The sequence below is a fragment of the Colletotrichum paranaense genome, assembly GCF_030867605.1.
Source record: "Colletotrichum paranaense strain IMI 384185 chromosome Unknown Scaffold_5.1, whole genome shotgun sequence".
NCBI lineage: Eukaryota > Fungi > Ascomycota > Sordariomycetes > Glomerellales > Glomerellaceae > Colletotrichum > Colletotrichum paranaense.
This window is the reverse complement of record NW_026848963.1, coordinates 1,931,762-1,958,409: the sequence shown is the minus strand read 5'-3', so window position 1 is coordinate 1,958,409 and position 26,648 is coordinate 1,931,762. Positions and strand designations below refer to the sequence as shown.

General features: G+C 51.9%; 8 protein-coding genes across 8 annotated transcripts; 6 read left to right on the top strand and 2 right to left on the bottom strand.

The window, feature by feature from the left end:
* Positions 1 to 266: 266 nt before the first annotated feature.
* On the top strand, positions 267 to 2,358 carry CPAR01_07032 (Rieske domain-containing protein; the record flags this gene model as incomplete). Its single annotated transcript, XM_060491303.1, has 6 exons — positions 267 to 557; positions 623 to 845; positions 1,209 to 1,373; positions 1,485 to 1,595; positions 1,661 to 1,986; positions 2,038 to 2,358. The coding sequence occupies 6 exons, from the start codon at positions 267 to 269 to the stop codon at positions 2,356 to 2,358; spliced, it is 1,437 nt and encodes a 478-aa protein (XP_060350177.1).
* Positions 2,359 to 2,789: 431 nt separating this feature from the next.
* Positions 2,790 to 5,820, top strand: CPAR01_07031 (ankyrin repeat protein; the record flags this gene model as incomplete). The annotated part of the gene is made up of 3 exons (XM_060491302.1): positions 2,790 to 4,045; positions 4,108 to 4,951; positions 5,014 to 5,820. 3 exons carry the CDS (start codon positions 2,790 to 2,792, stop codon positions 5,818 to 5,820), a joined length of 2,907 nt encoding a protein of 968 aa, XP_060350176.1.
* A 797-nt stretch (positions 5,821 to 6,617) lies between these two features.
* On the bottom strand, positions 6,618 to 8,430 carry CPAR01_07030 (uncharacterized protein; the record flags this gene model as incomplete). Its single annotated transcript, XM_060491301.1, has 3 exons — positions 6,618 to 7,360; positions 7,407 to 8,335; positions 8,399 to 8,430. 3 exons carry the CDS (start codon positions 8,428 to 8,430, stop codon positions 6,618 to 6,620), a joined length of 1,704 nt encoding a protein of 567 aa, XP_060350175.1.
* A 607-nt stretch (positions 8,431 to 9,037) lies between these two features.
* Positions 9,038 to 9,586, bottom strand: CPAR01_07029 (uncharacterized protein; the record flags this gene model as incomplete). Its single annotated transcript, XM_060491300.1, has 1 exon — positions 9,038 to 9,586. The coding sequence occupies one exon, from the start codon at positions 9,584 to 9,586 to the stop codon at positions 9,038 to 9,040; it is 549 nt and encodes a 182-aa protein (XP_060350174.1).
* A 2,078-nt stretch (positions 9,587 to 11,664) lies between these two features.
* Positions 11,665 to 13,731, top strand: CPAR01_07028 (CobW/HypB/UreG; the record flags this gene model as incomplete). The annotated part of the gene is made up of 6 exons (XM_060491299.1): positions 11,665 to 11,847; positions 11,907 to 11,992; positions 12,048 to 12,344; positions 12,407 to 12,617; positions 12,658 to 12,870; positions 12,940 to 13,731. 6 exons carry the CDS (start codon positions 11,665 to 11,667, stop codon positions 13,729 to 13,731), a joined length of 1,782 nt encoding a protein of 593 aa, XP_060350173.1.
* Positions 13,732 to 16,764: 3,033 nt separating this feature from the next.
* CPAR01_07027 (glycosyl hydrolase family 61) lies at positions 16,765 to 17,760 on the top strand (the record flags this gene model as incomplete). The annotated part of the gene is made up of 1 exon (XM_060491298.1): positions 16,765 to 17,760. One exon carries the CDS (start codon positions 16,765 to 16,767, stop codon positions 17,758 to 17,760), a length of 996 nt encoding a protein of 331 aa, XP_060350172.1.
* A 1,207-nt stretch (positions 17,761 to 18,967) lies between these two features.
* CPAR01_07026 (HET domain-containing protein) lies at positions 18,968 to 21,187 on the top strand (the record flags this gene model as incomplete). The annotated part of the gene is made up of 1 exon (XM_060491297.1): positions 18,968 to 21,187. The coding sequence occupies one exon, from the start codon at positions 18,968 to 18,970 to the stop codon at positions 21,185 to 21,187; it is 2,220 nt and encodes a 739-aa protein (XP_060350171.1).
* Positions 21,188 to 22,736: 1,549 nt separating this feature from the next.
* On the top strand, positions 22,737 to 24,706 carry CPAR01_07025 (uncharacterized protein; the record flags this gene model as incomplete). Its single annotated transcript, XM_060491296.1, has 2 exons — positions 22,737 to 23,361; positions 23,421 to 24,706. 2 exons carry the CDS (start codon positions 22,737 to 22,739, stop codon positions 24,704 to 24,706), a joined length of 1,911 nt encoding a protein of 636 aa, XP_060350170.1.
* Between the last annotated feature and the right edge of the window lie 1,942 nt (positions 24,707 to 26,648).

Sequence of the window (26,648 nt, the reverse complement as noted above, 5' to 3'; positions counted from 1 at the left end):
CCTCATGACAGATTGGCAATGTTACATTCTCTGGGGGAGCATCTGAGCTTGATGCGTCCTCGATGTGAGACTCCAGCGGATTTAGTTATGATGGTCCCATTCACGTGTTTGAGCACGTGACCTCTCGAAAATCATCAAAGGAATCAATCTTGACGCGATGACCGCCACAAATGTCACGGGAACACCGCTACTTTCGCGATCCCGATAAGCACCGATCAGAATCCGTCGAATCCATGCTAAGAGTCTCGCTTCCGAATTGAGGAGGGATGAATGCCTTCGGAGGGCGATCGCGGTCCTCAGCAGGATGGTTCTTCGCCGGCCTCGACTCTTCATTCCCCGATCTTGGGATCGATGAAGGCAACCTATCAGATCTGCGTTTTTGTGGTACAGATCTAAAATCCGGTTGCAAGGTGTTCCAAGTGCGGAAGTCGGATCCTCCGCGCAGTACAGAGGTACTCTTGGCCCCTGATGTTCTCAACTACGCTGAGCTTGAGGGTGATCTGAAAGATCAAGTACTTGTTTTCAAGTTCAAGGGCAAATTTCACGCCGTCGACCATGTGAGTCTTTCCGCCCCATGAACACGTGCCTTTGTAATCCGAGTATGACCTAACTTCCATATCAGAAATGCCCACATTCTTCGTATCCGCTTTCACATGGGACACCGTTTGACATTGAAGATTTCGGGATCGTCTTGAGCGCAGGTTTGACATGTCCCAAGCATGGCTGGTCGTTTGATCTGCATTCTGGAATGGCAGACCGCGCGCGATATAAGCTGGGTATCTGGGAGGTTCAGTTGCGTGACACCGCATCAATAGGTGCAATACCGATAGGAGAGGATGTTCCAGGTATAGAAAGTATCGATAAAGAGGTGTGGGTAAGGAGAAAGCAGAGAATAGGGTAATGTTTGGAAGCGCACTAAAGACAACTTATCTTGGCGCAATACTGATTTACGTTCGAGGTCTTCGTCAACAAGGCTCGAATCTGGTTGTATGGCCAACGTCCACATCAATGAAATGCATGTGACTGATTAAAGCAGATGTCTCCTGCAGAAATTAACGTGCTAAAGCGTCAAATGAGATGCCAGAAGTGAATCTGTGCACTGCGGACAACCAAGGCGCAGATGCGGGGAAGTAGACTTGTGGTGAAGACTGAAGTTTAACCGGAAATCATCATCCTCGCATTTCTAATCTCAACACTACATCAACGAGGGCGAGGCGCCAACCTTCTAGCAGACCTTCGCTCGGTCTATGATTTCCCTGAATATATTGATACAAACCCTGTTGCGTGGTTGAAATCGAGCTTGACCAGCGATCATCAGTCCTATTTCTCCGTGGGTGACGATGTCATTGAGCGTCAGAGAAACCAAGCCATCAGTGGGTGACCCGCAGAGGTCAGTGAATGAGCTCTTCAGACTTGACGGGCGGACTGTATTAAGTGCGGAAACCCATGTTTCCTCAAATACCTGGATTTTCTAACACCGGTAGTCACTGGCGGTGGAGGTTCTATGGGCCTAGAAGTTGCTCGCTCTGTACTGGAGAGTGGCGGCGATGTTATATGCATTGACCGACAAGAGAACCCTCTAGAAGAGCCCTGGAGTAAGGTTACACAGATTCTTGACCGTTGCGGCTCCTGGACCAAGCTGATTGTTAATCCCGTACAGATCGTGTGCTGAACGTGTCCAAGAGTCATGGAACACAAGCATGGTACTATAGGTGCGATACCACGAACGCAGAAAACGTCAAATTTGTCTTCGCGGAGTCCATGAAGAAGTCACGGTTCCCTTTAAGAGGCTTGGTCGCCTGTGCAGGAATTTCAGGTGACGCGCCATCCATCGACTTTCCGATCGACACGGCGAGAAGTATCATAGACGTCAACGTTATTGGAACACTCGTCTGCGCACAAGCTGCAGCCCAGGAGATTCAGAGGCAAGGATCGGCTGGAAGTATTGTCCTCATTGCGAGTATGAGTGCTCACGGGAGCAACAAGGTAAGTCAATGGAATAGCAAAGGCGTACGCAGACTTTAACCGAATTTCAAGGGTGTTGATACCGTGGCATACAATCCCTCAAAATCGGCAGTTGTTCAGATGGCTCGTTCTCTTGCTGCTGAATGGGGCAGCCGCGCAGATATACCACTCATTCGGGTGAACTCGATCTCGCCTGGGTACATCCGTACATGTATGACGGAAGAACCACTCAGCAATCCTGATATGGAGAGAGAATGGACCAACGGCAATATGTTGATGAGATTGAGTGAGGCGCATGAGTACAGAGGTCCAATTACCTTTCTGCTTAGCGATGCCAGCAGTTTCATGACCGGTTCTGATGTCCGTGTAGATGGGGGCCACACAGCGTGGTAGTCGAAGAGCTGCGAAACGAGCTTCAGGTGACAAGTTCAGTTACTGCGATCGAACCAAAGCACTTCATCAGTCAAATCCCACAAGGGCAGAAAGCAAAACAACCAATCGGGTAGCTACTTGGACTACGAGCGCTTGCATGGCGAATCAGGCGGACAAAGGTGGCCAGATGGCCAACAACAAGGGGCCACATTCAAATTGATGAGTCTTAACAGCAATGATTGGCTCGTTGGGGCTGTGGAATGTACGAACTGCATGCGTATGCAGATTTTGAACCTGCGCCATTTGTGATGTGACTTGGATTCGAGGGCCTGTGGCTAGGCAGATTGCCTTTGACGTTGGTTTCCCCTCATCTCACATCACCATTTTCCAATGACTTTTTCTAGCCATTTCGCACTCTTTCTACCATCACTAATCATTACGAAGCTGTCAACATGGATCCGTCAGGAATCATCGGCATCATCAGCGTGGTGGCTCAGATCGTCACCACGTGCACGAAACTTGGCCTGAGCTGGCGTGATGCTCCCGAGGACGCCAAAAAATTCAAGAATGAGATGGATGGGCTGTACAAAACTCTCTCGGAAACCTCAAGCCTTCTGGTCCAGAATCCCGACTTTATCGCAGCCTTTGAGGGCCAGCACTCTGCAGTGCTGTCTAACCTTATGACACTTTCCAGTCCCGACGATCAAAGCCTCCTCTCTGCTTGTCAAGACGAACTTGCTCGTATTCTTGAGGGGCTACAGAAGCAGCTTGAGGGAAGCCGCTTCGGCTGGCAACGGATCAAGGCGATGTTCTCTGGCGAAATGACGCAATCAGCAATTGAAAACCTTCAGCGCCGGTGCCAAGTGATAAACAGCATGATCTCGATTGACAATACGACACTTGCGGTGAATACCAACCTCGAAGTCCGGTCTTTGAAAAGAGATCTTGCTGGAAGACATTTAGACGAAAAAAAGAGGCAGATTCTAGATAGAATAACGCCAATCGACTTCACAACGCAGCAGATTGATAACCTCGATAGGAGACAAGAGGGAACTGGAAAATGGCTTCTTGAATCCCCAGAGTTCGAAGCCTGGGTCCTTGGAGATCGAAGAACACTATTTTGTCCCGGAATGCCTGGTGCTGGGAAGACTATGCTTTCGTCCATCGTCGTCGAGCATCTCAAACGCCAGTTTGAGGGAAACTCGTTGGTTGGAGTCAGCTTCATGTTTTGCAATTTCCGACGGCACGATGAGCAAACACCCCGTGACTTGCTTGCCAGTATGTTGAAGCAACTCTATTGCACGACGCCAGCAGAGTGCGGAATAGTAGAGAAAACCTACGAGAGCGAGACATTCTCGGCGTCGAGACAAGACATAATACATTGTCTTAAAGCCGTGGTACTTCAATTTAGCAGAGTGTACGTTGTCATCGACGCCCTGGATGAACTCGACGACAATCGAAATATGTTACTCGAAGCTATATTGAACTTGCAGAAAACATCAGGTATCAACATTTTTGCGACTTCTAGGCACATACCAGAAATTGAGCGCTACTTCGGCGGTTCACCCCACATCGAAATACGGGCTGTTGATGGAGACGTGATGAAGTTTCTGGATGGACAAATATCCAAGCTTCCCTTAGCTGTGAGAAAGAACGAAGATTTACAGGACCAGATTAAGAGTACTATCGTCCAAGCCGTCCAAGGAATGTATGCAATACGAGTCACCTAACAAGTTATGGAATCGGGCTTGACTAATTTCGGTTTACAAGGTTTTTGTTGGCGCAACTTCATTTGGATTCACTACAAGGCAAACGCTCAGCCAAAGCTGTCAAAAAAGCGCTTTGCAAACTTTCCAGCGGTTCCGAGGCGTATGACGTTGCGTATGAGAATGCCATGGAGCGCATCGATCGACAGCTCGAAGACCAAAAGTCACTCGAAATAGACGCGCTCTCTTGGATAGTGTGCGCTCGGCGACCACTCAAAACCATTGAGCTGCAACACGCTCTCGCCGTGGAGATAGGGACGATCGAACTAGACGACGACAACATTCCTGAGCTGGAGGATGTTGTCTCAGCATGTGCTGGTCTAGTCACGATTGATGAGGAGAGTCAGATTATTCGTTTGGTTCATTACACAACCCAGGAATATTTCGAGAGAACGAAGGGACGTTGGATGCCCGAAGCACAGAGGCTCTTATCGACATCCTGCGTTGCGTATCTTTCTTATGATAGATTTAAGTTCACGTTTGAGGAACATCTCGAGCGGATACATCTGGACACGAAAGAAAAGGCCGAGATCTCCCGGTCTCAAGGATACCGATTCTTTGAGATGGTCAAGGAACTTATCACCAGCGAAAATCCGCTTTACGACTACGCCGCTTGCAATTGGGGTTATCACGCGAAATACACATATCCCCCGGACCAGGATACACTCAGCTTCCTTACTGACAGAGGATATAATCGCTCTTCATCATTCCATTTACCCCTGGACAAGAGCAAGTTTGCTTTCAAGTTATTCTATTGGAGGCCGCCACCTCGAGATGTCTGTGGAGTACATCTTGCAGCATATTTTGGTCTGATTAGGATCTTTGAGCTTTTGAAGGGAACTGATAAAGTCAGCGAACTCCTGCTACCTTAGGTATACTCAAATATTTGGCATGCTAATGTGATCAGCAGACTAATTTGAACCTCGAGGATAGCTACGGTTACTCGCCACTTTTCTATGCCATCCTAGGAGGCGACGAAGAGTTTCTCAAGTATCTCCTCGCGCAAGGTGGGCTGGAACTCAACAAAAAAGCAGGTCCCAACAATTACCATATGTTCCCACTCCAAATCGCTGTGGAATGCGAAAACAAAGCCGCTGTTCGCGATCTGATAAGAACGAATGGAGTTCATCTTGATGCCAAGGACTTTTTGGGGAGGACGGCTCTCCACCATGCCGCAATTCGCGGCAACGTCGATATATTCAAGCTCCTGATCGAAACAGGCAAGGTCGATATTATTGACTTGGATGCTTTCGAGCGGCCGAGTCCGGTTTTACGAAGCGCAGTGGTAATGGGGCGGATTGAGATAGTTAAATACCTTGTCGAGACACAAAAGGTCGACATAGAATCGCAAACTTTGGCCGAAGACACCCCATTCTTTTGGGCCATCGATGGAAACAAATTGGGGGTGGCCCGATATCTACACGATACGGGCTTAATCAATCCAAACGCAATAAATCACCGGGGGGAAACGCTACTGCACTATGTGGCAGGGCGCGATCGGGTGACTCTGCGGACTGTTCAATGGCTGCTTGATGAAGGAAAGGTTGACGCCAGTCTTCTTACGAGAACAAGTTCCGGAGAGACGCCATTGGGTCTTGCCTTGAAGAATCGGAAACCAGAGGACCCAGTGATCAAAATGATTTCGGATAGGATGACATCTTTACAGACGAGTCACGACAAAGATCGAACAGGCCATGGAAGAGGCCATGGATGGTAGTTGATAGAATAACGAACCACCAAGTTTCCAGAACACATGGCAGTGAATTGGTTCACAGACCCGCTCTCTAACCGCTCCTGACACGTTGCTGTGATTCTGTCACGACCGAAAGGGAAGACGATCTCCAACGAGCGGCTTAGATCCGTGTCGACCTGCCTGTGAGCACACTCCGATGGCAGCGGCATCGCCAACTCCTACTCTGTCCCTACGCAACTTCTCGCGTGGATTCGAAGATTGGGAACTTTTGACGAGACTATTTCGGGCTATAGCAGGGGTCTGTCACGATGTTCGTTTCAGGAGGCGTGTGTCTGGACCTGCATTACCGATCCTCCGGGCGTCTAAAGGTAAATAAATTTAGTATGGCACTTAGAGATGGGGGCCAATGAAATGAAGACTGTCAGGACTCAGATCATGACACTATCGGCTGTGGCGGACTCCTCGCATCGGACGTCGAAAAGAACACATCGATGGGATTATGTGAGTGATTCAATCATCATGGTTCGTGATATTATTGCATATATATATAGTACATCGTGGACGACAATCTTCTGCCTGGGTATTCAACAAGAAAGGAAAAATAAAGTGATTGGTGAGACAAATGAGACTAGTGACAGCAGTCATCCCATCTATGCCCGAGTACAGCGTGTGTGGTTCGCAAGGTCTGGTTCGGAGGGTCCATCATCCGATCCTTGGTAAGATATATCATGGGTTGATCCCAGCCCGAAAAAAATGTCGCCGTATGCTCTCAGTAGTGACCGTATTGGCGTGCCACGATTTTACTTTAGTCCGGGCACTTCTCAACCGCGGTACCCCATCTCGGGTGAGAACCGCCCGTCAGGTCCCCTCTCCGCTCGGGGGAGCTGACCCGGCTGCGGCCGGTAAAAGTTGTCCGGGTTATATGGTCGATAGCCGTTGTTGTTAGTGGTAGGCTGGTATCCGATATTGATAGACTCCCGGTACGGACCCTGTCCAACTTCCTGGTACATGTCGTATGTCGAAGCAGGATACGGCACCCTCGATGTCGAAACCGCTGTCGGAGGCCGTCGTTGCCCTGTGCTGATTCTCAGTGGCGCGGGTACGACCGGCGGCTCATTGATGGACTTTTCGTAGTAGAAACTCTCCGCTTGCATGTTCCTAGTGTTTCCGATAGGATCATTGTTGCTGGGCATATTGGGAAGAGGCGGAACCCCAGCAGTCGCGTTCGTTGTTGAAGGATTCGGTAGAGGCCTGGCGGAGGATGCGTCCACCCTAGATGCCCTGTCTGTCTTGAATTGCTCCATCATCTGCTCTTCCATCTCCTTGGTGGTACGGTTCGCGATCTTGGTCTGTCTGAAGGTTGTGACCATGGCGCGCTCCATCTCGCGGGTGCTGCGCTTTGGTTGTCTGAGGATGGCGGACTCTCTTGGGAGTATACCGTTACCGCCTGGTGGTGTGTTTTGCGTCATGTTTGTTGCTACGGCGGCGACCTTCTTCTTCCTCTTGTAACGTTTTACGCCGAAGATTACTGCGCCAATGAGCAACCCGATGATGGCTGCGATCCCTGATTAGAATTTTGGGCTAGAAGGCGGGGGTTTACAATGACTTACCGACAACGGCGAAGGAGACTCCGATCGCGAATCCACGGTCTGTGCCATCAGCGGGCGCAGCTGACGCCGATGGCGCGTTGGAAGCCTCGACTTGTGAGCTTGGTGGGAGAAGTTCCGGCTGTGGTGTTCCGGACGCGGCATTTTCAACCGGGGGCGGCGGCAGATTCGTTGAAGGAGTGGTTTCAGCGGCGGGAGGAGGAGGAGGCGGTGATGGTGTTGCAGGTGGCTGACTGGCAAGCGGAGGATTCTGCGGTTGGCGGGCAGGAGGATTCGACGGTGTCGCGACCGGCGCCGGTTGTTGCGCTGGAGCCTCTTGAGGCGGTGGGTTAGAGGGTGGCGGCGCTCCGGGAACAAGAGTAATGAAGCCTCTTGCGGGCGGTAGGCTTGCCGGCAACGCCGGGTTCAAGACTGCCGATGGGATCGGGGATCCTTGCGCCGCCGGGGGTGGGAGTGACGGTGCGGCCGGGGGCGGCTGCACACTCGGGGGAGGGGCTGGCGTTGCTCCGGGTGGTGGTGTTACTGCTGGCGGAGGCTGCTCTTGTTCTGAATCGCTGCTCGAGTCGGATTGCTGGCCTGGCGGTGCGCCTGGTTGTGGTGCGTCTGAATCGCTGGCTGATGATGCTGCGCCGGCTTGGCCGCCGGCTTCTGAATCACTCTCGGCTTCCTTTGCAGCGCCGCCTGCAGGCTTCTCCTCCTCTTTTTCTTCTTCCTCCTCCTCCTCTTGTTCCTTTCTCTGGTTGGCGGGTTGATTAGGCTTGGCCCCCTCTTCGTCTTCCTCCTCTTCTTCCTGCTTGCCGCCGACTTCTTGTTCCCCGTCTGCTTCCTCGGCTTCCTCTTCCTTAGTGGGTGGAGGTGCTGGACTTTGTCTACGGGCTAGATTGTGACGAGGTCTGCCAGGGAATTTAGGCGCAGTTCTTCTCCTCCGCTGCCTGTTTATACCGGTTAGCGACCCTCACTGAAAGACTGATGAGAATGCTTGGTTGATCCCGTACCTCAGAGTAGACCAAGTCGCAGTTGCGTCCATCGCTACGAGCCTTCGCGTCTTCTGCACCTGCCCTACAAACCAGTAACGAAGTAAAATCGACCAGCGAGTGAGTGAAGGAAAAAGCAGCGCAGCTGCAAATCTAGAAGAGAACAACAAGAAAGGAAAAATGACGCAAGCGCCGCATGAGAAACAGAGTCACGAATCCCCGAGATGTTGGACAGAAGCAGAGGCAGAAACAACAAGAACCAAAGCAAACGTCACGACAGGGTGGGCGGCATTCGCTTCATGTTATCAATTCTCGCCGTGTCGATCATCTCGCTCAACCCCACGGACGAGTTCGGAGACATCCATGCAAAAATGTCTCCCACATCAAACAACTTCCAAGAAGAACGGGCAAGGGGGTTTCGAGATGTGCCTTTCTTACAAGCTGCGGATTGCTCAGGGACTCAGGGACAGTGGGCACCGGTCTTTGGTGCGACAAGCGCAGGCGAGGGAAAGCTCCGGGGGACGCTCACACGAATAGACCCCGGACTCCAGAGGCGGCTTAACATGACTCTGGCGCAGCCGCTAGAACCATCAGCCATGTTTGCCCAGTTCTAGCTCCTCCTCACCAGCCTCAGTGCACCGCACAGTTACACCCAAGGGGTCAAGGAGGCCCAGACAACGGGGAGCTCCTCAGCTGGCAATGGGACTCTGGAGCCTCTGAGAGGGCAAACCGCGAACCACACCAATTCCATGTTCGGAGGGTTTCAGACGGACCCCGGCCGCTGTCACTCTGATGAGCCCGCCGTGCCGCACCAAAACCCTCGGTCGTGTTTGACGCGTTTCTTGGCGGCTTGGCCCGGAGGCGCCCTCTTTCTGGTGTCTGAAACCACCGAAAATGCGACTGCAAGCAAGCCATGGATAGGCACGAAGAGTTGTTGGCAGAGTGAGATGCTAAAGTGTGCCAGTTTTTCACGTTGGTACACAAGAAACTCCACCCCGGCGCTTCGAGGACGGAGAGAATTAGAAACATGGTCGGGGGGCCTTGTCCGAGCCTGGAAACATTTTCCGTCCCTTCTTGATTGCAGCGCCGATTGCTGTTTTGTCTACTCAGCTCCTCTCTATTCCTCGGTGCAACTTCGTATCCCTTCGCCGTAGGATCGATACTGCGACAAGAGTATTTCGAGGCTGGATGCAACCCGCTGCTCTTCATCGCATAAGTCTAGCACTGAAGTGTGCTTGAACCCGTCCCAGCCCAACAGTGCAACTTTTGGCGAGCCCAGAGCCCATTTGCTTCAATGCATAGCGGCTCGGCCAGGGAACAGTCGCGATCGACGCAAGGACAAAATCAGGCTCAACCTACCTGTAAACAAACAAGTCAACTTTTACCGACACAATCGTTGGGTTGCGGACAGACAGCACTTTGAAGAGAAAGCCTGGTCTCGTGACATGGGCCAACTCTCCGTCGAAGGGGTGTTGCGTGGTAGTATCCGGGGTAAGCTCTGGGTCAACCTCATCCACAACGGGGTCGACGATGAAACTGGGAATGCATGGGCACCTGGCAAACATTTTTGTCGGCTCCTCACCTGACAATGACGTTGCCCTCTACAATTCTGAACGCCAATAGCATTGGCAGGCGACGTGCTTTCTATTAATACCATTAAAAATTCCTTCATCCTTTTGGCGCTTAAACGCCGAGCGCTTGATCTGCGTTCAACTCGAGTCGAGGTTCGGTTCGACTAGCTGTTCGGCTCCAATGTCCTTTCGGCTATATAACCCTCCGGTCCGTCGGAATCATGCTTCATGTGACTTGCTCTCTAGATCCGCGAAAAATGGACTCTTGGCTGTATGAGTAGGCAAGGCACCTTTCTTCTTTCCAACATCGACTGTGATCTTGATGAGTTTTGTGCCTCGATCAATTGACGATGGCCGGAGACGACGATACGCACGCTTAGAAAGTAGCGGCATATTGTATCGTCCATGCTCCTGAGATTCTCACGAATTCGGGTTTCTGGGCCATTCCCATTCCTCGGGACTTGGCTCCGTGTTGAGTTGAACGAGATCGAGGAACATTGTCGTTCCGAGGGCCAAGGTCATCCCAGTGTCTCGCCCCGGTTACACATGGTCCCAACAGATGATCAGCCAGTCGCATTTCTTCCGGGAACGTTCGCTTTCGAACCTGAGCCGTCCGAAGATAATGTACAGGCTAGCAAGATGAGAGGCTACGGAAGTCGTGTTTTATGGAGAAAAGCCCTCCCTAAGTCTATTAAGTACGTATCGGCCGTATGCAGCACTACGGAGTAGACATTTCTTGGCATGGAGTTTCATATGGTGCTTTTCGGCCGCAATTGATTACCATTGTGGTAAAAGGTTGGATGATGGTGCTTCACTTCTTCGATAAGGTGAGTTAGTAGCTTCGAGCACAGCTGGCGGCCTGCCGCGAAGAGGCAAGTACTTGTGAGGTTCTGGGCGCATCAAACTGAAATAATCACAAGCGGAGGATATGGATATCACCTGCCTAAGTGCCGACTTACAATGAGCAACGCAGTAGCCACACGTACTCGGCCGTTCAACGGTAGTATCGCAGATCTGCCCTACGGTTGAGAACATGAAGAGAACTTCCATAATTCGTCCCCTGAATGTGCCGAGAAACCTAAACCCAAGGGCTTCAACCCTTAAATCCTTCCTCCTTGCCTACCCAGCTCATAGTAGATCTCATCGTTGACCACCGGCCCGAGGGTAGCTCGTCTGAAATGACCCAAGCGAATGACGAAGCGTCATTTCACAATGGACTCAAGAAATGTATCCCTCAAGGTTCTCAAGGGTCCGAGGCGGCCGTTGGATCCATCTTCCATGCTTTCATTAACTATTTTTTCCTAATATGGCGAGGCGTTCTCGGGATATGGTCCCGGTCGTGGTCTTTTCAGCCAATCAGAGTGCGGCCGATGGTGATGACGGCCCCGGTGACAAGCCAGCCAATCCCGTGTTGTATCCCCGGGGGCATCGTCAGAACCCGGATGGCCCGTCGTACGCATGTCGTACAGAAACGAAGAGCACAAGGAGATGATTCAATGAGACGGTATGATGGAATGATGGAATGATAGCTAGCGCTAGTCGGACACCTTGATGGCAGTCGATCAGATAAGGCGGGATTTGAGTTGTCCAGATGTTGGGAAAGTTCATATAAATATCCAAATTTCGTAGCTTAAGATCGATAGGATAATTACAAGTCTTTCAATCTCCAATCTTTACCAGTTCTACATAGTCAAAGGAGAGCCGCGGATATCTACAATGGGCAAAAAACTCTCAGCATCATCAACGAAGCCCAGAACGGGTGCCGTCGTTGTGCCAGCCACTACGCAACCAAAGCTGACCGACGAGGTTCCGAAGCTTGTCCGCCAGGACTCAGGCGTCGATATCACAAAGCCGGGCCAGGGCAAACCGCTACCAGTCACCCTTCTCTCAGGCTTCTTGGTAAGTCCTGATCAACATATGTGAGCGATCGAGACATGTGTCCAACAACTGGATTACAGGGCAGCGGAAAAACGACACTTCTACAGCACATCCTCAAGAGCGACCATGGCCTTCGCATTGCGGTCATCGTCAACGATATCGGAGCGTATGTTAATTGCTATCTACTGTATGTATTAGTACTAACTAGCTGCCCCGAACAGTGTCAACGTCGACGCATCCCTAATCAAAAAGAGCCACCGCCTTACAAAGACTGAAGAAAAAGTCATCGCCCTACAGAATGGCTGCATCTGCTGTACTCTCAGAGGAGACCTTCTAGAAGAGCTGGTCAACTTGTCCGAGCTCCACGAGTTCGACTACGTAATTATCGAGAGCAGTGGTATCAGCGAGCCCGAACAAGTCGCCGAGACCTTCGATGCCCGGCTGGCAGAGCAGATGGCTACGATGGGCGAAGGGCCCGAAGGATTGGATGAAGATACCATGAAGTTGCTCAACAGGCTGTGAGTCCCATACCCTCGGGGATTTTGTGGCCGCGATCTTACTGACGAATGCTGCTCTTCAGGGCTGATGCTGGCGGAGTTGACAAGTTCGCTCGCCTTGATACGACTGTCACTGTCATCGATGCCTTTACGATCTTCAACGACTTTCACACTAGCGATCTGCTTTCTTCAAGACGGGACGACGTCGTGCCGGAAGATGAACGGACGGTGTCTGACCTGATGGTTGACCAGATTGAGTTTGCAGATGTGATCGTCCTCAACAAGATTGATATGGTATTGAAGATTCTATGAGATACACTACCTTCATGGTCAGGATGTAATTGCTGACTGCGAGCAGGTTACCAAAGATGATCGCGCCCGCGTGTTGGATTTGATCAAGAAGCTCAACCCGCGAGCCAAGATCCTGGAATCCAGCTACAGCAAGATCGACGTCAAAGAGATCGTCAACACCAACACATTCGATCTCAAGGTCGCTCAGTCTGGTGTTGGCTGGCTGCAAGATCTGCACGCCATGACAGTCCGCGAGGTAAGATTCCATCTGAAGCTATCCACTTATACATCGCAAGATGAAATATGCTGACACTCAATGTTACAGGTCAATGGGCGTAAGGCAGTCACACCAAAGCCAGAGACGGAGGAGTACAACGTCCGCAACTTCATCTACACAAGGACACGGCCATTCCATCCTAGACGTCTCTGGTCTCTACTGTACGACAAGTTCATTTTGCAAATGGAGGAGCCTGAAGGCGATGAAGACGAAGATGCCATGGACGAAGATGATGACGCTGACATGAGCGGCGAGGAGGCCGATGAGAAGGAGGATGAGGAATGGGAAGATGATGACTCAGAAGCGGACGAAGCTGATGACGAGGATGCTGACATGGAAGATCCCCTCGAGCCTCCCTCTAACGAAGTCATCCTCGCCAACAAGACTGCCAACCCCCTCTTCAACCGGCTCTTCCGCTCGAAAGGAGAGTTCTTCCTCGCGACGCGACCGCACAGGGCAGGAGACTGGTCTCAAGCGGGCGCGATGCTTACGATGACCGGCGGTCGCCCGTGGTTCTGCACGCTTGACCCTGGTGACTATCTCACCGGCGACAGCGAAGTGGACGCCCTTGTCACGCACGACATCAAGAAGGGCGGCGAGTGGGGTGACCGCCGCCAGGAAATGGTGTTCATCGGGGAGAAACTGGACATCAAGGGGTTGGAGGCTGCGCTGGATGCGTGTTTGCTTAATGATGAGGAATGGAGGAAGTGGCAGAAGGTGATGAGAAATAAGAAATGGGATGATGAGAAGAAGAGGGATAAGTTACAAGACTTGTTTGATGATGGGTTCCCGGACTGGACAGAGGACGGGGAGGATCATGAGGGACACGATCATGCCTGATGGTGGATTCAAATTGGTTCGAGGAAGAGATAGACAACACAAAGTAAAAGTTATAAATTTGCTTCAGTTTGGGTTATGGTTATCAAGTGAGATGGTAGTTACGACTATCCACGTGCATGCTTACAAACCTACGATACTTGAAAAGTTCGACTGAGGCGACGACGGCCGGGGAAAGCAGAGTGGGAAAGTGCGCTATCTGGAAGATCGCGTACGCACGGCGGGTTGTCAAGATACGGAGCCTTCTGTCAGATCATCTGTCAGCAATTGCTCTGTTGATTGAAAGCAATATCAATAATATAGCCTCGAGACAGCAGATTCTTGGCTAGAAGCTGGCAACGCCTAGTGTGTAGTAAATGAAGTAGAGTTGTCAGCGAGAGTGATGAGACGAGCTAAAATCTGGGCGTCGCAGCATATGGCTTACGTGATTAATCAAATAGATTGGGCGAGTAAGGAAGCCGGCGGGTTGAAGATTTTCGCGATAACTTGCTGCTAGAAATCGCGACATCTTAGCACCCGTCCGCTTGGCAGAAGAATATACGAGAGATAACGAGATCCTTTTGGGTCTTTCCATACAACGCAGGTCTTGGTACGGTCTCATCGGGTGCTCACGTCAACTCTCGAGTCGCCAATTTCGGCTCATGGGGGCGGGACAATCAGGCCAGCAGACCCACCGTGCTACACTGCCCGGAAGCCGATCGTTGGCGTCAATGAGGTTGAGACAACCGTCGCAAGTCAGTACCGCGCCCTCGGAGCTGATAGTGGGATCGTCAGTCCAACTTACTGCCCAGTCTCGGGCACCGCTCCGTACGGTCGCATCGCGGAAAGCACGCACGGCACGTTGGGGGCGAACCGATGCTATTGCTAGGTTAGGTGACTGAATCGAGTTGCTGCGATCATCATTACTTAATTCGTCCCGTCAACGCTGACATTGACTAGGAAGTGCAGAAGTGGCCCAATAAACCAGTGTCGGTGGATGCCGAAGAATCTGTTGCGAAATATCAGGGCGCAATCGTCCACAACGACGATCTTGTGTGTAGACGGAGCAGAACCGAGTATTTCGGGGGCGTCGACAGATTCGATCGAATAGGGAATCCCACCGGACGGCTCAGCCATGGAGCCTGATATTAGACATAAATCGACTATGGAGACGGCTTTATTTTTCTCTGACGGGTATGGCCCCCCTTCTCGATGGAGACTGGCTTGGACAAGAGGAGAAACAGGAGAAGCATAACCGGAGGGAGGAGTTCTCGTGGTCTGACTAAGAAACCTCGGCGGAGTTGCATGCCTGATTCGACTGGCATTTGGCATCTGGAACGTCCGGACCAGCGCCGCTGGACTCGCTGGATTGGTTCTTAGCGAATGCTATTATGATATCTCGGCAGGGCGGCACTTAACGATCGCACTTTATTTTCACTTTAGTTGTGAAGCGCTGGGTCCGACTAGTAAGCCGTGATAACAACATTTGTCGGGGTTGATGCTAGTCTGGCCTGGCCTCTCTCCTTGGCCATCACACCGCAGCAAGAGAGGGGAAACCACAGAACTTCAGTCAAGAACCCAGGTTGATCCAAGTCATTCACTCGGCTTTACGTGCCGAGTTTCTGTTAACGACTGCTCTGCGACTGGGAGCTGCCGCCAAAGAATTGAAAATGCACCCAAGCGCCGTCCTCCTTTTCTTCTTCTTGGTGGGGGGCTTTTCGTCCCGTGTAAATTGATCTGCGACAGGGAATAGCCGCCAGCTGGAGGTTTTCTTCCTCGCTGCGCGCCCCTGGACCCAGGTTTCAGGTGAATTCCACCACGGCCGCGTCGATCAGGAACCAGAACTGCCAAAACAGAGTTCAGAGTGGCATAACCTTTCTCGCGGGATCGCTCTTGAGACGAAAGCTACGCATATTGACTCTGGGGAAACGCTCGTCTATGATACTCTTCTCGCGGGCTCAAATGTTTTTGTAATGGCTTTGTAAAGACTTTGAATTCCGGGATGCGCGGAACTAGCCATACGGCATAGTTTCGAGTATTCGCCAGGTGAAGAAAGTCCAGAACTATTAAGCCGAGAGCATAGAGTACCAATAAACGGGTATTGACAGGCAAACCGGGCTTGTCGACCGAAATTGACAGCACCAAATTCGCCAACGGCCAAACCCCGACAAGCCTTTCACGCCGTTACGGGCATGCAGGCGCAGAAAGCCGCCAGCGGCTAGGACGAATAAGGGCGACCACTGTGGATGTAGAACAATCTACAAGCGACCGATTCGGGGCTTCGACCAGCTCGGGCCAGGTTCACCTACAAGGGTATGTGCTGCAAGCGAGCTGTGAGTTTAGATGAACAGGAGCAGAAGGGGAATCGGCGCATGAGCCAAGCTTGGCGACTGTATTTCCACAGATTTCGACAACGTGGGCGGCTTGGGAGCAGCCCAGGGGTCAATGTCGTCAATCGTACTCTAGTTGCGACCCCAATCCAGGGGTGTTCGCCGGCGTTGACGACCGTGTTTGGTGGGAAATGGATCCCGCGTACATGTTGCTCCATTGTTTCAAACGAAGAGCACTTCGACCAAATCGTCACTGAAGCCTACTCCTATCGTGTGATCCTAGTTGGACGAGGCAACAAGGTCGAGCTCCTTTGGCTATCCTTGTTCTTTCACCACCCCTTTTCGCGCCCATGATGCCTGGATTTTTGTCCAGATGAGGGTAGTCTGCCATGATGTGGGGAGAAATCTCATCAGCAATGTGGGTGGGATGATGGATCATGGCGGCTGACAGTCTTTGGTTCCCATCCTCTTAGTGCGCTAGGGGTGGTGAGATATCTTCGATATAAGACAACCATTTCTTCTCACCATTTTCATCTTTTCTCTATTTTCTATTCGTTCTCAACCATCGCTGTGTCTTTTGTCATTGTACAAACCACTTTCTTTCTTTTTGAAACTTCACTTTCATTCATTCCCTGGTGGAAAATCAACCTCTTCATTTTCTTCCTGTCCAATCTTTCCAACCAACCGGTCTTCACCAAACCAAACCAAACCACATCACAAAATCAAGATGCGCTCCTTCGCCTTCCTCGCCGCCGCGGCCGTCGTGCCCCAGGCCATGGCCCACTACGTCTTCCCTACCCTCATCGTCAACGGTGAGCAGACCGAGCGCTACCAGTACGTCCGCGAGGCCAAGAACTCCAACTCTCCCGTCACCGACGTCACCTCCGACGGCATCGTCTGCAACATTGGCGGCAACGACGACGATGTCCTCGCAAAGACCCAGACCAAGGCCGTCAACGCCGGTGATGAGGTCGGCTTCATCGTCGAGAACGACATGGGCCACCCTGGTCCCCTCGCCGTCTACCTCTCCAAGGCCCCCTCCGGTGTCGCCTCCTACAAGGGTGACGGCGACTGGTTCAAGGTCTACGAGCTGTCCACCTCCAACATCACCGAGGCTGGTCTCCAGTGGGCCACCTACGTCAACAACGCCGGTATTCACAACTTCACCTTCACTCTCCCCAAGGAGGTCCCCACCGGCGAGTACTTGATGCGCGCTGAGCACATTGGCCTCCACGGCGCCGGCACCAAGGGTGGTGCCCAGTTCTACATCGCTTGCGCTCAGATCTCCGTCACCGGTACCTCCACTGAGACCCCCTCGCCCGTCGTCAAGTTCCCCGGCGTCTACACCGGCGAGGAGCCCGGTCTGTTGATCAACATCTACTACCCTGCCCCCAAGAACTACACCGTCCCCGGTGGCCCCGTTGCCTTCTCCGGATGCGAGGACCACACTGCCAACCTTCTCGGCCAGACCTCCGACGGTGACTGCACTGGCTCCGATGGTGCCACCACTCCCACAACCCCCACTACTCCTACCACACCTTCCACCTCCGCCGCTCCCTCTGCAGGCATCCCCGACTACAACGGCGGCAACAGCACCAGCCCCGCTGAGCCCTCTGCTGCTCCTACCGCTGCCGCTGGCGAGGGTGACGACTGCGAGAAGTCTGCTGCTCGCCGCCGCGTCCGCTCCATGCGCCGCAAGCTTGCCCGTGCTGCTTCTTTCTAAAGCAGTAAAGAGAGTTGAGAGAGAGAAGTTGGGAAAGTTATTGGACAAAATCCCCTGAGCTATGCTATCACCCCTTGGTAATAGCAGCGCTCAACACATTATTCTTGTACATACGTATGACTTAAGACACTGGATGTAAATGCGATTAGATATCGGGCGATCCTTTGTACAGAGGCGTCCTCATGTTTGAAATATGAGAATCATTCCATATGAAACCTACTCTCGCAATTCTCAAATTCTGTGACCTGCCCACACTTGACTTTGGATATGAAGGTGTTTGAGGGGTTGGCCATAGTACCACAGTTGACCTAGTCAGAGGTCTTGTCACACAACTGAGCCAAGCAACCACCTCCCGCGAATTATTCCCCTTTCTTTCTCAAATGACTTTTCTAAGTTCAGATGCTGCAGCTCATCATTCTCACAGTCTTCATTTTCAAAGACGCTAGTCAAGAGTTCAGGCTTTGACCGGGTGTAACTTGGAGAAAAGCTTGTAAAAAGGTGTCGAATGACTAACTGATACCAGCTTGAGTCGGCGTCTTGACGCTTGTGAAACCCCTTGATGCCGGTGTCTCCGAGCCATGATGGGGCTATACTTGAAGACTCAATCAACATTCTCGCAATTGAGCACATGATCTTCGTTGTGTAATGCTTTGAGCAAAGTGTCTCAATCTATCATGTAACTTTCCGCACATTTTCCTCTAACAGGCGTGTGAGTATCTGACCAAAAACCGGGCCTTTTCGTGGCTTAGTTTAGGAGGCATTTCGTGTTACTCACAACTCACTTCGTAACCCCCGAGGCCGGTTCTAGTTCGTGGCACCATAAGATGTTCCTATCACCCCTTCCAATCGCTTGTAAATACCTGGAATGCATTCAGTCTTCTTGGAGCGGTTGCGGGAACTAACATGAATATGCAATTCTGCACCAGACTGCGACATGCCTCCTGTAACGCAAAATGGGCAAGTGTTCATGCGAACATGATCGAAGGCCATGATACTTCGTGAAACCCTCATTCTGGTCACTCCAGCTGCTATGTACGTACATGCAATCACACATCAAGCTGTGAATGCAGCAGGTCTTCATAATTGCCATAAAGTCTGGGTATCAGCATTGATCTCCACTGGTATTGGTAGCATCGCAAACATATCATTCCAAGTCATCATTCTCTCGTCAAAAGTTCATCATCGTTGCTTCGCTCTTCTATGCAAAATGGGTTCGAATATCATTGTTCCATACCAGTATTTGCCTCTGCGGAGCCCGGACTCGATTCGCATCGTCGTCCTCGACCCGGCTGCGGATACCCAGTCTCCTCTGCAATGCTCCTTAGCTCAATATGACAAAGCGGAGCAGATGAAGAATTTCGGCACAGAAAATGATTTTGAGGCCGTCTCATACACCTGGGGAGACGCACCATCGTCTTGTCAATTGCTTATTGATGGTGCATTCTCTTTCGACATCAGCCCGACAGTCGATTCACTCTTGAGAGCTCTACGGCAGCCGTCCACAATCAAATCTCTTTGGATAGATGCCATTTGCCTCAACCAGCAAGATACTGGCGAGAAAGCGCAACAACTTCCTCGCATGGGTCGGATCTACAAAGGAGCGAAAGAAGTCCACATATGGCTCGGTGACCCAGACGACAAGACAGCAGCAATCGTTTCTGCTATACGCATGATGCAAACGATCCCGGACACAAAACAAGTGAAAATAATGGCTGAAGCAACATTGAAGATAACTAAGAGCCAAATTGGGGCCGATCACATCCTTCAACTCAAGCGTTTCCTTTCCCGGCCTTGGTTCTCGCGCCGTTGGATTATACAGGAGGCATGCCTAGCCAAAGAGGCCAAAGTCCACTGCGGAACATCCTCTCTAGGTCTGCCTTGGTTTGTCGCCGCTGCTCGCCAGTTGGAATGTGTGGAAGAGCTATACGGGTTCCAGTACCACTACCAGATCCTGATGATGAAGAGTCTGAGCGAAGAGCGGAAGTCGATCCTCCAGCTGCTCTGGAACTTCCACGCTGCCAAGTGTAGGGAGCCAGAAGATAGAATTGCTGCGTTGTTCGGTTTGATACCAGACCATGAGCAAATCATGGACCAGCAAAGTTATCTCGATCTTCGACAACACTGGACAGTTCTATACCGAAGGCTCGCACTGGCGATGTTCCGGCGCGGCCAGAAGACTGCTTTGCAGATGCTCCTTCACTTGGCTGAGTTCGGGCCGCTCAATGAATCTAACGACTATTACCCGTCGTGGGTGCCGAATTGGACCGGAGAACGGCGTAGGAATCTTCCATTCTACAACATGAGCAGCAATGTCGATGCCTTTGACTATCCCGAGAAGCCTGGCTTTCCAGAGGTTGCTGTTGTCATGGACTTGGAGCGCGCCTCCACATTCGCCTTGCCACCTGTTAACCCCGTCGGAGACGAATGGGTTATGCAAGAGATCCCCGGGGCAACACCAAATTGGACAGACGACCGTACCACGCGGTTTTTGTTTAAACAGGACCGAATATTCATTCGCTGGTACGATTCCTCGGGTGTCCCCAGTGGCCGTACGGTCAATTATTTCATGTTCGCGGATGCACCCGACGAATACCCCGAGTCTTTCTCTCCGTTGCATAGTCTCGCCAAACTCTGGCACAAGTTCTTCCCGCCCAGCTTCTCATATGCAGAGGGCGACTCGGACAAGATTGAGACCATTGCTATGCTATTCCATACCATTTTACGCTTTCGCAACCCCGCCAAGATGCCGCCTGAGGAGAGATTCATCCAAAATACCCTCAAAAATCTGGGCAAGCTACAACGACACCAACTCTCCTTGGGCCAGGCCAAGCTCATAGACCAAATTTACACAATGATGGAAGAAAATGTCTTCTTCAGTCTAGAGCCACGGGATCTCCCGGAAGACCTCAGCCCTTCATTCAGGTCTCGAGGTGAATACGGCTTTGGTCCTCGTACGCTCTTCTCTGGGGATATCCTGATTCCGGTGTGGCGTCTGAAGGAGGATCCCGCGAGGCGTTCGTGCATCATGCGACACGACGAGACGGGACGACACATGGCCACTATGTTGGTGTTGAGGATCGAGCGCGGACCTGAAGACACACAATATTCCCCTATACCTTTTTGTGCTCCGATTGACCCAGCTACTGGAGTCCCCAGGGAACCACCGCATATAAAGCGGATGAGGTATCCGAAACGGAGTAAGCCTTACCCTGTTGCAGGACCCAAAGAGTCAGCTCCAGAGAACGCGGCTGCACCTGATCAGCACAGGGTGGTCGGAAAGCCGGTCAGAAGAGGTCGTGTCGTTGGCATGGCGGTATGTGTTACGTCTGATGGGACGAAGCGATACGCTGAGCACGACATTCGTCTCGAAGGGGAAATGCATAAAGATTTGGATGTAGATCAGCCACGCCTCATCGAGTTGTACTAGTTGCTTTTTCTAGAGCGCGATTCTTCTGGCCAACCTCACTCTTACATTGTGTTACATGCGTCACAACGCACTACTACATGTAATATAAGTCTACTAGGTGATTAAACATGGGCAGCGCGTGCATTCTAGAATGAGGGAGTCAGATACCCACTTTATCCAGGTCGAGATGAACTCATTGCCTGACAGATGCCATAATCATCTTTTCTTGCAGTCATGAGAAGTGATCAGTCGATAAGAAACCCATCGACAGTTGTGACAATAGCTTCAAAACCACCTAGCATTGCCTTACTATGAGGGGATGTAAACTTGTCTTACTGAGAAAATCGCTTTGTCTTCCGATGGCCCAATATGCAGATCTCGTAGATCTCGAAACTTGCAGATACTCTTGCATCGAGAGGCCGTCAGGTGCATTCCCTTAGCTGAACCGCTATGCAGCTGGAAGAATCTGTCGACTAGACTAGGTCTTAGCCTCTTATCTAAAGAGGCGCCAGACAACTAGCGGTTGATGATTTGAAAAACACCACCCGGAGCCGCAACGGGGCGGCAATGCGGAACCGCAACGCCGCAACGCGGAAATGTGCTTTACGGACTTAGCTTCCTTTGCCCCGGATTTCTCATGCATGATCCCGCGCCTTTCCCCGCACTCAACCCCCACCGACGCTGATGTGCAAACCAAAAGGTACCCGGAACGATGGCCCTTTGACTCTTTGGCTGCTGGCATCGTGGGATGAACGATTCAAGCATGTGTGAAGTCTTTCGAGAGAGATGTAGATCAAATCAGATCATTTCAGATGGCAGTATGCATTCCATCCAATGCCCAAACCTTTGGGTCTCTACCAAAGCTTGAAGCAACCTCGCATAGTCTCTAGATCTTGGGGGACCAACCATCCCTTACCAACCCCGCGACCTCAAGTGCGGAGAAGCTCTGTCTTAGTTGACGACAAGCTGCGTCAACGCCCCTCAGTCTGGGGTAATTCGAGCCGCCGGCGGGTCCAAACAGCCCGTATCAAGGCAGAGTTCAAGCTAATCCATCCAAGCAGAGCGCGTCCAACTTGGCAGAAATATCCTGAAGCTCTATGATTTGCCCGCTGGATCAGGCTTGAATCCCCCAGTTGCCCCGTTCCCCCGCATTCGAGGAAGCCGGTTGCGCGCTATCGTCTGCACCTGAGAGACAATGTGCGGCCCTTGGCGCCTCTAAACTCCACAAAACCACTACGGATGGGAAAACTGTTGAGAGCTAAGGCGGCACAGCAGGACGCCATTACTTCGTGGACTGTGTGCGACAGAGTTTCATTTCTTTGCCCGATCTATCCCCGGAGGACCCCCTCAAAATGCGTTGTCGCGTCAAAAGCTCTCAGGTGATGTCACGACTCAGCCCTCCGGTGCGGAGGAAGGGAAGCTGTCACTGGGGATGAAGATCTCTCGTCCTGCATAAAGTCTCCTTTGCGACCCTCCTTTGAAGGCATTCCCACACCAATCCTCCCCAGAAGCATCTGCAGGCAGACCATCAAATATTACAACACCACCTTCCACCAAACACCTCGAAACAATGGCAGGAACCTTTCCGCGAAGCGAACGGATCGAGCCGGGCTCAGTCAACCTCCCACCCCGCGAGTATCCCCCATCTGTTCGCTCAACATCGGTTGATGCGGGGAAGGCCGCGACAGATGTCATCAACGCCTTCAACGCTGCATTGAACTCCAAGGACTACAACAAGCTCGCACAACTCTTCGTCGCTGACGGCTACTGGAGGGACCACCTAGCGCTATCATGGGACCTCCGCACCCTCAAGGGTAGGGAGAAGATCCAGAGCTTCCTCAGCGAGGCGTGCCGGCTCAAGGAGGTGCAAATCGATACCTCCACGGCCTACAGAGCACCTCACTTTGCGCCGCTCGATGCTCATGGCAAGGTCCAATGCCTGCAATACTTCATCAAGGTCAAGACGGATGTCGGACCTGGCGAGGGTGTCGTGCGCATGGTTGAGTCTGGTGACAAGTGGGAGATCTTTACATTCTTTACGACCCTGCGCGAAATCGCGGGTCACGAAGAGCCTACTCGGCACCGACGAGAGAAGGGCGTTGACCACGTCCAGAAGCGAGAAAGCAAGAATTGGAAGGAGAAGAGAGAAGATAGCGTCAACTACGTTGATAGCGAGCCTACGGTAGTGATTGTCGGTAAGCATTCTGGACTGTGGCTCTCAAATTTCCATCAGATTATACTGACAACCATTCAGGTGCCGGCCAGGCTGGCCTCACAATCGCCGCTCGATTGAAGATGCTCAAAGTCAATGCCCTGGTTGTAGACAAGCATCAGCGCATCGGCGATTCTTGGCGCAAGCGATACCACCAACTAGTCCTCCACGACCCCGTCTGGTACGATCACCTACCTTATATCAGCTTCCCCAGCCATTGGCCCGTATTCACGCCCAAGGACAAGATGGGAGACTTCTTCGAGGCGTACGCCAGCCTTCTCGAGCTCAACGTCTGGATGTCAACAACCCTCACAAAGTCGTCGTGGGATGATTCAAAGAGGCAGTGGACCGTCACTCTCGACAGGCAAAAGCCCGACGGATCCAAGGAAACTCGGACTTTGCACCCTCGCCACGTCATCCAGGCGACGGGCCACTCTGGCAAGATGTTCTTCCCTAGTATCAAGGGCATGGACAAATTCAAGGGAGATCGCCTCTGTCACAGCTCCGAGTTCCCGGGCGCCAGGCCTAACTCCAAGGGCAAGAAGGCTATCGTCGTTGGTTCGTGCAACTCGGGTCACGACATTGCACAGGATTTCTACGAACAAGGATACGATGTCACCATGGTACAGCGTAGCTCAACCTCCGTCGTCTCCTCAAGTTCAATCACGGACATTGGTCTGAAAGGCCTCTACGACGAGGACTCACCCCCAGTCGACGACGCCGACCTGTGGCTGTGGAGCTTGCCCGCTGAGCTCTTCAAATCGCTCCAAGTCGGCACCACGGAAGTACAAAATGCCAACGACGCCGAGCTCCTCTCAGGCCTCCAAAAAGCCGGCTTCAACCTAGACATGGGACCAAGCGGAGGCGGCTTCTTCGTCAAGTACTTCCAGCGCGGTGGCGGCTACTACATCGACGTCGGATGCAGCCAGCTCATCATCGACGGCGAGATCAAGATCAAGAGCGGTCAGGAGATCACAGAGGTTCTCCCCAATGGTCTCAAGTTCGCGGATGGCTCGGAGCTTCAGGGCGACGAGATCATCTTCGCGACGGGATACCAGAACATGCGCACCGAGGCGCGCAACATCTTTGGCGACGAGCTCGCCGATCGTGTTGGCGATGTGTGGGGGTGGGACGAGGAGGGCGAGTTCAGGACCATGTGGCGGCCAACGGGGCACCCTGGCTTCTGGTTCATGGGCGGCAATCTCGCAATTTGTCGGTACTACTCTAAGATTTTGGCATTGCAGATCAAGGCGGTGGAGGAGGGGATCGATCAGAACAAGAGCCACACTAAGACTTTAGGAACGGCGGGAGGTGTTCCCAAGCTGTGAATAACTTGTACTGCTTGCTGCGTTTATTTCGGGCGTAATGAAATTCCTTTCTGAAGCTCTCTCACTTGAACCCGTTATTACGGCCATTCTCCTGCCTGCTGCTTTCACCGTGACTATCGGGCCCTTATCGCCGTTAACAACCGCGCAGCGCCGGTAACGAGCGGATCAGAGTGGGGCCGGTCTGGATCAGGTATTCCGGAGAAAGTGTGACCGTGGAATCGAAATTCGGGATATTCTGTGACCGAACCATGGGCTGAAATCTTGTTTTGTCTGTTACTTTACTTGTCTATACATCTTTGAGCTTAGCTATGGGCGACTTTACTGCCCACTTGGTCTGTGTTGCGGGCTTCAATGAATTCATCAATCTTAACGGCTCAAATCGGATCCAGGGTCGAAAACTCAACCCCTAGAGCCATTAGACCCCAGATCTTTCAGTTCATCAGCGGCGGTTCTCCTGGGTCATCGATGCTCTTCAGGCTCAATTGCATGAGTTCTGATCAAAGTCAAGCACTCCCAAGCTTTAACTGAATGCTCACATGGTCCGTGAGGCCCTCCTGAGAATTGCCATTGCAATCAGCAAAACATCGGCAGAGTGGTGATCTGCGATTTGCAGCATGGTTTCGGGCGGTATTTGTGGATATCTTCGCCCATCCCTGGTCAATATTTATCCCCAGCTACAACCTTGGCCCCCAAAAAGCCCTCGATTGTGGAGTAACGTCTCTTTTGTTTCTTTGGCCTGACCGCTAGGTCTCACGACTAACGAGAAGAGATCGTCACTCTAATGGAACTGCTGAAAGTTGCCGCATTCCCTATTGGGACTGAATGAAGAGTTTTGAAGACCAATTAGTCGTTCTGAACGCATTGCCGTCTCCTTCAGGACAGAGCTAGGCCTATGCTGCTGGCTCATCTGTTGATCTATCCTCATCTGATGCAACCTATCATGCTCACACAGTCGTAGGCGTACTTGTCGAGTGCATACATGGGCTTGGAAAATCGGCAACTGCCCCTGTCAATCTTTATTCACTACCCTGCACCTGACAATCTCGACGGTATTCAAATTATACTTCTGGTGTTTTTTGAATGACGAAATCTGACCTTGTTCTCTGTCTTGATAGGGCTTATCAATGATTTTGGCACATTGATCTCCCCCGCCTCCGTAGCAGCCGTCCTTTCCGACGTGGAGAAAAGATGCCTGTCGTCTGTTCTCAAACTGCAGTTGATCGGCACTTGAATTGCGATCTCGAAGGGTTATTGCTCACTATTGAACTCTGCCAAGATCACAAACTCACACATGATGGCTGATACTGCAGTGCGAAAATGTCTCAACTCTCAAAGAGCTCCTGATGTTCCTGCATTTGTTGATCAATCTTTCCCAAATACCACGTGGACTTCGCGTGTCTGCGCCATCGCCGAGCTACGGATACAGAGCTGCCCAGGACGTGCGCGTGAGGCAGGCCTCCAAAAGCGACCGTTGACGCTAGCAACGAGACCAACTCACAGACATTTGATCCAAGGCGCAACTCAAAGCGTGCCGTTGGGTGGGCGCCCGCCAAGGTTGCACGCACGAAATGAGCCCAGCGAAAGAAGAAGTCGGTTTGAGATCGATGATACACATTGTTGCTAGTGCCGACGTTGAAGGTTGCACGGTCGGCCGCGATCTGTGACAGCTCCCGGTGCCGACTCAACGGCGTCGATACTTAGTATTCTGCTCAGTCGGCGGCTACACACAAACGAGGCCAAGTCCGCCTTCTCAAGCCACCGGATCTTGCGGGAGTCTTCATCCGAACATGCAAAGGCCACCCGAACTGGCGACAGTCCGCTCTTCACTCCAAGGTTGCGTCGAATAAAGTTCCGAGACTCGGCTACGCGCAGGATTCGCGACAAGCAGCCTGGTCGCCGATTGGTACATTTCACATACCGCGCTACGCAATCCATTACTGCT